The sequence below is a fragment of the Petaurus breviceps genome, unplaced genomic scaffold, assembly GCF_028583685.1.
Source record: "Petaurus breviceps papuanus isolate PSGF00001 unplaced genomic scaffold, PetGlider_PUasm1.0 186, whole genome shotgun sequence".
NCBI lineage: Eukaryota > Metazoa > Chordata > Mammalia > Diprotodontia > Petauridae > Petaurus > Petaurus breviceps.
The window spans coordinates 20485660-20497718 of NW_027185798.1; the positions used below are offsets into that span (position 1 = coordinate 20485660).

Genomic DNA, 12059 nt, shown 5'->3' on the forward strand with positions numbered 1-12059 from the left:
TAGTTGTATAGGAATCCTGTGTATAATATGAATGGAAGGTCTGGGGCAGCATTTGTTGCCCCCCATTCCCCGCAAATGCATGAGACGTAAAGATAGAGCAGAGATTCATCCTGCTCAGTACAGGGCCCTGCGCCTCTAGGCTGCTCACTGAATGCTTTCTGACTGATGAGCAGAGCATTAAACTCTCCCTGGAAGGTAAACTCACTTGGACAAAGTGGGGGTCTGATAGACAAGTGCTTCTCCTCACCTTGGGCTGCCCAGAGTCACTCCGCAGTTGCAGCAAATGGGAGAATTGGGGAGACCCAGACCTCCTGGTGAGGGCCTTCATTGCAAGCTTCATAACTCGTCTCTCCTGGCTTTTGTTGCATTTTGTCTGGTGTTCCTCAGTCTCATCCTGACTCATCTCTTCTTACAAGTTAGCTCCTCCATTCTGGCTCCTTCTAGAAAGGGAGCCTATTGTTTTCAGCATAAGAACATAAGAACTTTTGGCAAATCAAAGTTTAGTCTGGAAAGAAACTTCTGTGAGCCATTCAGATTACTGCTGAACCTTGGCTACTTTTTGCAAAACCAACATTCTGGTCATCTAATTGCCTCTTACGAGACCAGTCAGAGAGCAGTTTTGGAGACGGCATGTTCCATGCATTTGGACACAGGGGCAGGAGTCACCATGTCCTTTGTAGAACCACTGAGGGCTGGCACTGGCCATGGAGGACCTGGGGAGAGCCCAGACACCCTGCTGGCTAACATGAGGTGCCAGGCTCTATATAGCTCATGGTTGTGGTCTAGATGAATGGTCCGGCGTCAGGTTAGATCTCTGGGCTCAGCCATGTGCTATGAAAGATGTTATCACTGACTTGGAGAAAGGTATACAGGGCTCACTTATCAGACAACATGAGGTGAAGCTGAGAAGGATAGCTCATGTTATTCCAGGTAATGGGATCAAGAGCCAACATGATTTCAGCAGACTGACTCTAGGATGGAATTTAATAGGAGTCACCGTAAGGGATTGCACAAGAAAACACAACTAGAGGTGCGAGAGGAGGGGGCACGGCCAGGCAGCAGTCTGAGTGGAGAACATCGGGGGCTTTTAGCGGGTGGGGCTCATCGTGTTGCTGGGTCAGCAGCATGTTGGTGGGCAGGAACAGTGGGTGAGGCCATCGCTGGCTGCAGGACTCCCGAGGGGAGAGGCCAGACCCATCCAGAACGCTGGGTTAGTTGTGTGTGAAGCATTCCAAGAAGTCTTGATACAGCTGCAGAATGTCCAGAGCAGGGCACTAGCTGGGCCCACCTTACAAGGATCAGTTTGAAGGAGCTGGGGTTGTTTGGCCCAGCAAGAGAAGCCTTACTCAGTCTGTTCAATGGTGCAGCCTCTAATAGGGCCTGTGGTCTGCTAGACCTGAGTTCAAACCCAGCCTCCGGCACTCACTGGCTGTATGACCCTGAGAAAGTCACTTAACTCCTGTCTGCCTTGGCTTCCTCAACTGTGAAATGGCCGTAAGACGGCACCTCCTTCACCAAATGAGATAATAGTTGTCAAGCGCTCAGAACTCGGTGTGGGGCTTCATCTGAGCTCATTCCCTTCCATTTACCGTGGCATGATTTCAACTCTTGAGTATTTGAAGAGTTTCCAGTTGGAAGAAGGAATCGGTTTGTTCTGTTTGACCTTGTGGGCAAAGCTAGGAGGAGCGGGTGGAAGGCTTAAGGGAGTAACTTCAGGCTTAACATAAGGAGAATCGTCCTGAAGACTAAAGCCCTGCAGACACAGAGAGGCTGGGCATCTGTCGGGCGAGACCTCGGAGGGCCTGCCAGCCCAGGCTAGGCAGTGCTAAGAGTCTAGTCCCCCGTCTTGGGTGTGGGGTGGTTAGTCAGCCTCACATTCCCTCAGAATTCCCGGGCTTCATCCTTACCTTAGGTGGATTATGCCTGGCTCCTATTCAGAGTAGCCCTAGAGCTAAGGCCTGCAGGGCTGGTGCCCCTGATTTGGGTTCTTAGTGCAGATGATCTCCTTGTGGTATGGAGGTGGGGGAGCCGTACTTGAAGGAATGGCCTTCTGATGGCCCCACTCTCAGTGATGGCTCACATCGCCTTCATTTTACTTGGCCTCATATTCATTTGTGTGCAGATGGCCCTCTGGTTAGATTGGAATCTTCTTGAGGGCCAGGTGTGTTCATGTTTTCATCTCTGGGACAGGGCCTTGTGCAGAGGAGACATTTAGCAGCTGTTTGCTTCCTAGAATGCAGATGAGATTGTGAGACTGGAAGTCCTGGTGATTTTTGGAGAGCTTGGGTGCAAAGCCTTTGATAAAACCTAAGAGAGGGGTAGGGAGTGGGAGGGGGAAGAGGAAGGTAGTGTTCTAGGTTAGGTGGGGCTGCCTTCTCCTGACTATGGGAGGTTTGTGGGAAGGAAAGGTGATCACAGCCATTGATATGCCAGAGAAGGGAGTGGAGGGGAGGCCCTAATCCTGGTCACTTGTCAGACTGTTTTTGAGGCCACGTAGATGGAACTTCTGAGGGGTGTCAGGTTTTGTAGCTTGAGCTGGCTGTCTGGGAACTCAGGAATCTGACTTTATACTAGTGCTGTGCCCGCAGTCTGGAAGGGACCTCACAGGTACAGAGATTCTGACGCCAAGGCAATGTTGGTGTCATTGGCCAGTATTTTTGAATTTTTTTGTTTGTTTCTATTGGGGCCATGAATGGGCCCAGGTGGGAAAATATCTTCTGAGCACCCAGCGGGCATTTAAACTTGATCTCTTGAGCCACAGGAACCCCAGGGGAGCCCCCCTGCAGAGGGAGGGCTGTGATGTGACCTAAAGAACGTTGAGGGTGTCTGTGGGCTGTCAGACAGAGGATTAGCAAAAGGGAAGCTAGATCCAGCATGTCTAAAAGTGAACACATTCTTCCCCTTAACCCTGCCCTCTTCTAGACATCCCAGTTTCTGTTGAAGGCAGTGCCATCCTTCAGTGTCTCAGCATTGTGATGTTGGCGTTATCTGGGCCTCTTGTGTTCCCTCGCCCCACAGAGCCAGCTGGCTGCCCAGTGGTGCTGTTTCTGTGCTCTCTGCTCCCCCAGCCTCCTGCCACCACTCTGGGGTGCAAGCCCTCGTTACCTCGTGCCTAGAGTATTGCAGCAGCCGCCCTCTTGTCTCCCAGCCTGCCTCTCACCACTTCTATGCTGTTCTGTATGGCCATAGTCATTTCCCTTCCCCTCCTCACTCAGCTAGCTCGGCCAACTGGCCCCTCACTGCCAGGAGAATGAAGTATAAATGTCTGGGCCCTTCCCAGCCCCCACCTCGCTGTCTCCCCTCCTGCCATAGCCACAGCTCGGCCGTGTTCCAGGCCTCAGAGAGCCACACTGCCTCCCTCCCCGCAGCCCAGACACATCATCTAAATGGAGTCTGCTGCTCACCTTGGCTTTGACTGCTTTGTCTGGGTGTGTAGATAAAAATAGATCTGTGTTTATTAACTTCGTGAAGTATCTCATGTCTACCATTAGAATGTAGGTTGGTTGTGGGTTTGCTTCTTGCCTTTGTACCTAGCATAGTGTTGCTAACCGATTCCTTAGGTGGGATGGAAGGAGACTCAAGACTGTCATGTAAGTGGCCCTCTAACGTTTACTTTGTGCATAAGCTCCATGGGGGGCCTTGTGAAGACAGCAACAGGGAACTTCAAAGGAAAGAGCTTCCTTACTATATGATGGGAGATAGGAGACTAACATAAAAATACATAGCTACGGGCACATTCTTATGGTGGAAAAAAAACCCCGCTTTGCTGAGGAGGGATGAATAATAATTCCTCTTGGAAGAACATAATTCAGCAAGACTTCACGGATGAAGGGAACTTTGAGGAAGTCTTTGAGGGCAAGGAGGAACATGAACTAATGGAGAGGAAAAGGGCCCGGCCAAAAATGATAAAGCAGCCCCAGAGGCTTGTTATTCTTGGTATGTTAATTATACTTTTGAGTCAAGTTAAGGGAGTTAGATTAGAAAATAATATGGCACTGCCATCCATGGGGCTTTTGAGGAATGATAACAAACAGACCTTTCCTGAAACAATATAAGAGCAGGGAGAGTTTGGGGGTCAGAGGGAGGCCACTGAGTTTTGTTGGGAAAATAGGCCTCTGGGTAATATCTGAATGTCTTGCCTTCCTTGCCTGTGCACTTATCAGGGATCTAAGTAGGAGAGTGTAGGTTCTAGGACCGGTGCTAGGTAACAGGAACAAAACAGCAGCCCACCCCTGTGGGTTTGTCTCCTTGATGCTGGATTTGTATTTGGGCGGGCAAACAGCTGCATTTGCTGATCGATCTTTGTTATGGTTTGAAGACAAAAAAACCTCACCCTCATCAGCCAAGACAAACACCCCCCTCTTCTAGCATTGTTCTCCCTCATGCCTCAGCAGTACGACTGGGACCCAGGGCAGTCCTTCTCAGCAGGGTTGAACTCTGCATTCCATTGTCCCCACCCCCAACCGGATCTAGGTGTTTACATTGATGGGGATGGCTCTTCTTAGATCTTGGGCCAAAAGGCACACACTATGATGGTACCCTTCTGGTTCTCTCCATCATCCTTCCTGCTTGCCTGCACACACACACGCACACATGCACACACATGCACACATCCACCCACACCCATGAACACACACTCACAAGTACACACACACTCTCCTCTCCCCTCTCCCCTTCTGTCTCACTCTCACACATACACCCTTATACACACATACATATACACATCCATGTTCTCTCTGGTACATGCACACACACAGAGTGTATGTTTTCCTCCAGAAAGTGTATAAAACATTTTTTAGGTAGAAACTCCTTAGCTATGACTGGGTCTCCTTTATTTTCCTGTCTCCCTCAAGGCAATGTGGGAATGTGGAAAGAAAGCTAGATTTGGCCTCAGTAGACCTGGGTTCACATCCTGCTTTTGATGCTTCTTACTCCCTCTGTGACCCTGGATCAGTCGGTTAATGTCCCCGGGCCTCAGTTTTCTTATCTATAAAATGAGGGGGGTTGAACTCTGGCCTCAGTCATTACTGCGAAGTCTATGTACTTATCACCTCGGTGGACATTTACTAACCACACTGTTAAATCATGGAGAAATACCGCAAAGGGCCAAGAATCTAAAATAACGGGGGCGAAGCTCTGACCGCCAAGTGATCAGTTTTTCTCCTTAATCTGTTGGGTTTCATTTCTTCAGAAGCTTTCACAGGCTGGTCCTCAGCTCTATTCTGTCAGGACTCTGCCTGGCACCTCCTGTTTATTGGGAATGATAATTCTGTATGCTTTTAGTCAGCCTCAGTAATAGGCCTCTTCTGTCAGCACAGGGGCAGCTAGGTAACTTACTGGATCTGGAGTCAGGAAGATGTGGCCTCAGGCACTTACTAGCTGTGTGACCCTGGGCGAGTCACTTCACCCTGTTTGCCTTACTCTGCTGGAGAAGGAAATGGCACACAGCTCCAGGATCTTTGCCAGGAAAACTCCACGGGTAGTGTGGTCCAGGGTCATGAAGAATCGGACATGACTCAGCCACAACAGACAAATCCTTTGGCATAACCAATTTCGGCTGGGCCTTTTGTGGTTCAAGAGCTCCCTTTATAGACCCTTCCCTGCTTCTTACAAAATGTAAGACCATTCATTCTGTCAGGCTCCTTTGAAGGCTTGGCCATTTGCTGACTTTTTGTTTCTCTACGTTTTTTAATTTGATTACAGAGACAAAATGTTATGTTAACAGGCCCCGTTAGAAATAAACCGAAGGAAGTTTGATGTCCCCAAGGCTTGGAGGCTGCCTGTCTCCTGGGGACGACCCGCCTGGTTCCCAAGGCTCCCCCAGCAGTTTTGGAGTCACAATGAGCAGCCCCAGCTTTGCTCCCCCTCCTGCCGTGGCCTGGGCACAAGCAGGCACACCCTCAGGTTTCAGACGTGATGATCCTAATCAGCTCAGTCAAACTCCAAGACACTGCAGAGCGGCCCCAGGTTCATTATCCTCGCCGGGCACAATTACTTGGCGGCTGCCCTGTCTGGGAGGCTTCACTGAGCCCCAAAGAACTCATATCCTGCAGAGCCACTTGGCAAGCAGGCACTCCAAGAGGCGAATCACTGCTGATAGGAGTTCTGATTTATAAGCCTGTAATCTGATCTCTTGCTTTTGAAAGGAGATGGGCTAGGTAGATACTTAGTGTCCCTATTCCTTGGGCATTTGGGGAAGATTTATTTGCCTGTGTGATGATAATGTTTTATAAGGACACAGGACTTTATTACACAAACCTGCTGCAGTGTTTTACCTGCCCAGCCCCCCCTTCTTCCTGCCATGAACAGGCTGGAGTACTGATTTACTCTGAATTTAGGCCTGTAGGAGGATGACTTGTGTCTCGCCTGGTACATTGTTTGGTCGTGCATCCCCATCTCCAGAGCCTTATTGAAAGGGTGGAACCATGCAAGACTCCTGAGATGTGCTTTCTGAAAAGTCTCCATCCCTGATCCTGAGCTGTGCTGGGCCCCAGCACCCTGGCCCTGAGCAGGCTGGAGCTTTCTGAGCCAAGGCAGCCTTCCTTCCAGGACAGGGGATGCTCTAATTTCTCTGCCTCTTTGAGCAAGGAGGTGAGGTCACTAGGGGAGAGGGGAAAGCTCTGAGCACTGGCTCAGGCTGTGTCCTTCGAGGATAGACATGCCGTGCTGTGTCAGGCTGAGTGTCTTGCCATCCATCTGAAAGGAACGGTAGAATAGGCACCACTGACCTCGCAAAAGCCTCTGTGGCTTGGAGGCAGCTCCTTGTGCTCCTCAGGTTAGTGCCCTGGCCTCGCCCAGGGCCAGCGTGGGTGCTGAGCCCGCCCCAGCCAAGATGCTGTCAGCCACCCACTTCTTCCCCCTGGGGGTGCTGCGTAAGAGTGGGGTCCTCCTTGGCCCTTTGAAGTGACTGCAGCAGCACATTCTGGGCCTTCCCTTCCTCACCTGCCCTGAGCACTTAGGACAGGCATCGTCTTCCCAGTTTCCTAAGTGGAGTTCGAACTGCTTTGCTTTGACCAGAGGGGCTGCTTAGTCTTCCTGGTGGGGAGCTGGGCTGAGCACCTTGGAGCCAGAAGGCTCAGGACATTTGGTTTGGCTGCAGTTACTGCCATTGTTAGGCCTGTGGTGTCAGGGAGGCTGCAGGCAGCTCTTTTTTCATTGTATTTCCCCACTGAGTCTGTTGTAAGAGAAGACCAGGGCCTCCGGGCGCTTGTTCAGTCGCCAGCAGAGCCCCATCAGAAGCATTGGCCCTGGCTCTCAATCCCCCTGCCCCGGTGCCTGCCTCCTTTAGGTTTGGGCTGGGGCTGCTCTGGTGCTCAGCCACGCCCCCAGCTCTGGCTCACGTTGCACCTTCCTTCCCCCCTGCAGGCTACCTGTGCATGACAGACGAGTGGTTCTCCGAGTACGTCTATGAGGTGGTCGTTGACAAGAAGCATGTGCCGGAGGACGTGCTAGCCGTCCTGAAGCAGGAGCCCGTCGTGCTTCCAGCCTGGGACCCCATGGGGGCTTTGGCCAAATGACTTCCCTGGCCTCCTGCTCCGGAAGTCCTGGGGCCTGAAGCCAGAGTGGAGGAAGTGACGTTGATGTTGCTGGGCCTAGTCAGACTCTTGGTTTGCTGAGCCCCTCGCTCCAGGAAGCTCTTGGGGAATTGTGCTTTCTGCTGTACTGTGGGATCCAAATACTCTCATTTCAGACAGGCTATTCTTTAAAAATGAAAAGACCAGGTCATACTGTTTCCTCTCCTCAATCCCCGGCTCTCAGGCTGTTGTCACTAACTCTGCCTGATTCAGAGGGGGGAGGGGGGAAATATCTTAGTGTTTTAATCAGACTTAAAAAAAAAAAAAGAAAAATTGAACTCCGTAGAGCAGAGAAAGACCTTTAGGCTGTGGGGGGATGGAGAAGGTTGGGCTGCTTTACCCCATTGCCTGCAGTTCTCAGGTTTCAGAAGGAAAATGTCATCCTAAGATTAAGCCCACAAAGGTGCATGCTGCTTGACCAGTGACGGAGACTCTGCCACTCTGGTTGCTGAATTTCACCTTTTCCATTGAGCTTTATCTGCCTCTACCAGCATGGGATGGGGATGGGGACAGGAGGGCCAAGGTGGGCCTGCTGCCCATGGCTTGGAGTTACAAGGTGGGGGGAGGGGAGAGGACGCACCACTACCTGCTAAAATCCCATCGACGTTGGGGCCCAGGAAGTTGAGGTGAGACAGTGACCAAAATCCTATCATGACCTGAATTTAAAAAAAAAATAGGGGAATCTCTGGCCAAATGGTGTCATTTTAAACTTCTGCATCTGGAGGGGGGCGGGGCTGGGCTGGGCTGGGGCTGCACTCTTTAAGACAACTAGATGGTGCTGTGAAGCTTTTGAATAAAACATTTTCCTAAATGAGATCGAGTTGATGTGTTTGGTCTGTACAGGTGAGCCCAGTGAAAGGCTCCAGGAGTGTCCCTGAGGGACAGTCTCCTGAAGGACCTTTTCCCCATCTCTGCACAGGTTGTAGACCTAGGACTCGTGGCACACACTTGTGGCACCACTTCCTGGAGGCACGTCTGCTTTCCTTTCAGTAGAAGTGAACATCAAGAAAAGAGCCCAGTGGCTGCCTGGGCCCCAGGCCAACTGTCCCCTAACCCAGGGGTTCGTCACCTTGTTTGTGTTGTGGGGTCCTTGGACAGACAGTCTGGCAGTCTCTGGCCCTTTCTCAGAATCCTGTTTTTAACTGAATAAAATTCAGGATTGCCAAAGGTTCCTGGAGGGCCAGGACCACATCTAAGTGTTTATTGAGAACCTGCTACATCCACAGCCGTGTGACACAGAAGAAATGACTCCTGCCCTCAGAGGGTTTCTAGTCTAGCTGGGGAGGTGAGCCACACGCCCATGAAATGACCCAAACAGGACACAAATGGCATTTTAGTACAGTGGCACAACATGGCCCAGGTGGGTATGTCTTGGCATCTTCTTTTGGGCATCCCAAAATAGGCCTGTGAATCATTCCTTTCTCAGATGAAAGTACAAAGTACCATAGAGTCAGGAGGAAGAGATGATTTTTATGTCTTTTCACAGCAATTAAACAGGTATTGAGCTCATATAAAGGCCATGAAAATGAAACATGCCAGCCTGTGCCCTGGAGCAGTGCTCTGGGCTTGGAGTCAGTGGAGCCCAGGGTTTGAATGCTGCCTTTAAATCTCAATTCCTCATCTGTAAAATGGGAATAATTATTCCCCCAGTGCCTAATTCACAGTGTGTCAGACTCCTAGGAAGTAGTGAATGGGCCTTCTAGGCCTGGTAACAGGAGGAAACTGAAGTCTGGGAAGCTGTGACCTGCCCAAGGTCAAACCCGCTAGTAAGGAAAGGAGTATCTCTTCAGGTCCTATCAGCTGCGATTCCAGCCCTTCTGGCTAAGTATGGAATTAGGAAAGAAGGCTTCCACGCCTGGGCCTGGACCTGGACTTGGGCCTGAGGAAGGCCATGACAGGCACAAAGATGAAACGCCTGACAAAACAATCCTAGACCCACTTTGTGGAGGCAAAGAATTGGAAACAATGGGTATCTGTCAATTAGGGACTGGCTAAAAGAAAAAACCTATGTGGATATATCGTAGACAAGAAATTCAGAGAAATAGGGTAAGATGTATATAAACCAAGGCAGACAGAAATAGCACCCAAAGAGCAATGAATGACTGTGACATAAGGGAAAAGATCTCTGGAAAGAAGCTGGGCCCCAAGTACCCAAAGGTGGGACGTCCCAACAGGGGAAGGGACCACTTGGGTCAGAATGTCGTAGGGACCTTGTCAGATGTGGTTACTGGATCAGGGGGGGTTTCTTGTCTGAATTTCTCTATTACAAAGGAAGATTCGATCTGGGGGAGGTGGGGAAGGGTTTTTTCCTCCCAGGAGTGTGATGTTAAGACAAAGTAGTCATAGAGAGGAGGAGGAAGGAGGAAGGCCAGACAAATAGGACTGGGCAAGAGGAAGAATGGGTCCAACTCCAGTGTACTCCAGGGTTCCAACAAATTCCCCTCAGCCCTTGAGGTTCCCGGATGTTCTCCAGCCTTGGTCTGAGAGAGCCCGGAGACCAGGAGGCTAGAGGGCCTGTGGAAGGTGCCCAGGAAAGGAGTCCTACAGAAGGAAAAGAATGAACGGTACAGAACATGTGTATTCCAAGGATACTTTGAGAAGTCAGCACATCTTTTTTTTTCCTGAAAAGAGAACCCCCCCCCCCCCACTAAATTTAAACTTCATCAGGTAGATCTTAAAATGACTTTTTTTCCAATTTATTTTAGGACACATGAAAAATTGTCCTCATATGAGAGAATGTTGCTATTTCAAAACAAAAATATATTTGAAAAAAGTATTGATCCTAAAACCTTTTGTTTTTACATCATTCTAGTTTCCCATTATATTTCTTCTCCTCTACCCAGAGACCCATCCCTTATAACAAAGAATTTGAAAGATTTTTAAAAGGAAGGAGATAAACATTAGGAGCCAGGCCAAACCAGGCAAAGTTTCATTTGATCTTCAATAACTGAGACTGGTCTACCGAGATCAGATCCCATCTTTTCTCTTCGATTCCCGCCCCTGAAAAATGACCTACACCTACTTAACTTCCTTTTTTTTATACTCTGTACTGGCTTTTGAGAGCCAGTGGTAAAATTTTCAGTGAAAACATTATTTACCTTAGAAATTAGCTTGAATTATTGTTTTGGTGACTGTCTAAACTTAAGAAAGTGATGGGGAAAGTGTTAAATAATGCAGGTTAAGCTTTAAAATGGCTTTTGTATGCATTTTTATTTGAGTGCTTGCCAATATAAAGGAGAGTCTATACAAATGTTCAAGAGGTGGGAGCGGTGAAGATGAGGAGAAACATGAGTTTATCAAGAATGAGTGCATGAGTGAAAGAAAAAGCATTTATTAAACACTTAGCATATGCCAGGCACTATGTGAAATTATGGAGATAGGAATCCAAGGAAGCAAGCCAGTTCCTGCCCTCATTGGGGTGGGCTAGAACAGGCTGGTTCACAGCATAGCAACCTTATTCCAGGATTGCCTACTAGGGCCCAGGGTCCTGGGGCCAAGCCTGAGAGTGGGATGGGGAGAAGGGTCAGAATGCCACAGCATAATATAGACTAAAATGTTGAAAGCGCATCATGGAGGGCTCTAAATCCCAAGCTAAGGGGGCTATATCTAATCCAAGAGGCCACAAGGAAGGAGAGATTGAAGATTCTTGAACAAGACATTAACACAGATAGTTAATATGACATGTATGAAACAAGGGTAGGACTGGGTTCATTTAAGATCTTGTATCCCCAGTGCCCAGCTCACAGCTTGACGCGAGTAGATGCTTAGTAAAAGCTGGTCATTGATTGGGTGAAGGAAGAATTATAAGAGGGGAAGGGTGTAGAAAACTGCTCTGAACCCTTCGGGGTATTGGTCAGTATGAGTAGAAGGACTGATAGGAAGGGTAGAAGCAGACAGGACTTGTAAACTTGGAGGATGTGGTTGGGGACGAGGGGAGGTGAGAAAAAGGGAAACATCAAAGATGACTGACTCCAAGGTTGAGAAGTGGGGGTGCTACCAACAAAAATAGGAAAGGAGGAGGGGCAGGTTTTGAGGGCGAGAGGATTATTTGTGTTGGCAGAACATCCATGGCAGGATGTTCACCGGGGCTGGGGGGGGGGGGGTAACTGGAGATGTGGCATTGGAGCTCAGGGGCGCAACTGGGTGAGAGTGCAAGATTTGTAAGTCACCTGCCTCGAGATAACAACCAAAGCCACGGGAATACATGAGATACACAAGAAAGAGTAGCAAGAAAGCCCATACAAGTCTTCCCAGGTTTCTCTGAAGCTGCCCCTCCACTTATGGAACGAGGGTGTTCCATTCCCCCTATGCCATACATAATTTGTTCAGCCATTCTCCAATACTATGGTGACAACATTGTAGAAATAAACAATTTGGGGGCAGCTAGGTGGTGCAGTGAATACAGCACCAGCCCTGGAGTCAGGAGGACCTGAGTTCAAATCTGACCTCAGACACTTAACATGTACTAGCTGTGTGACCTTGGGC

The 12059-nt window shown here is 49.4% G+C and overlaps 1 protein-coding gene across 2 annotated transcripts in view; it reads left to right on the forward strand.

Moving 5' to 3' along the window:
* Positions 1–8390, forward strand: part of BLMH (bleomycin hydrolase) — a 46826-nt gene extending 38436 nt beyond the window's left edge. For both annotated transcript variants that reach the window (XM_069089732.1, XM_069089733.1), the window contains exon 12: positions 7366–8390. In XM_069089732.1, coding sequence (XP_068945833.1) covers positions 7366–7517 — 152 coding nt within the window. In that variant the 3' untranslated portion in view covers positions 7518–8390. The remainder of the gene's footprint in view (positions 1–7365) is intronic.
* Positions 8391–12059: the final 3669 nt, after the last annotated feature.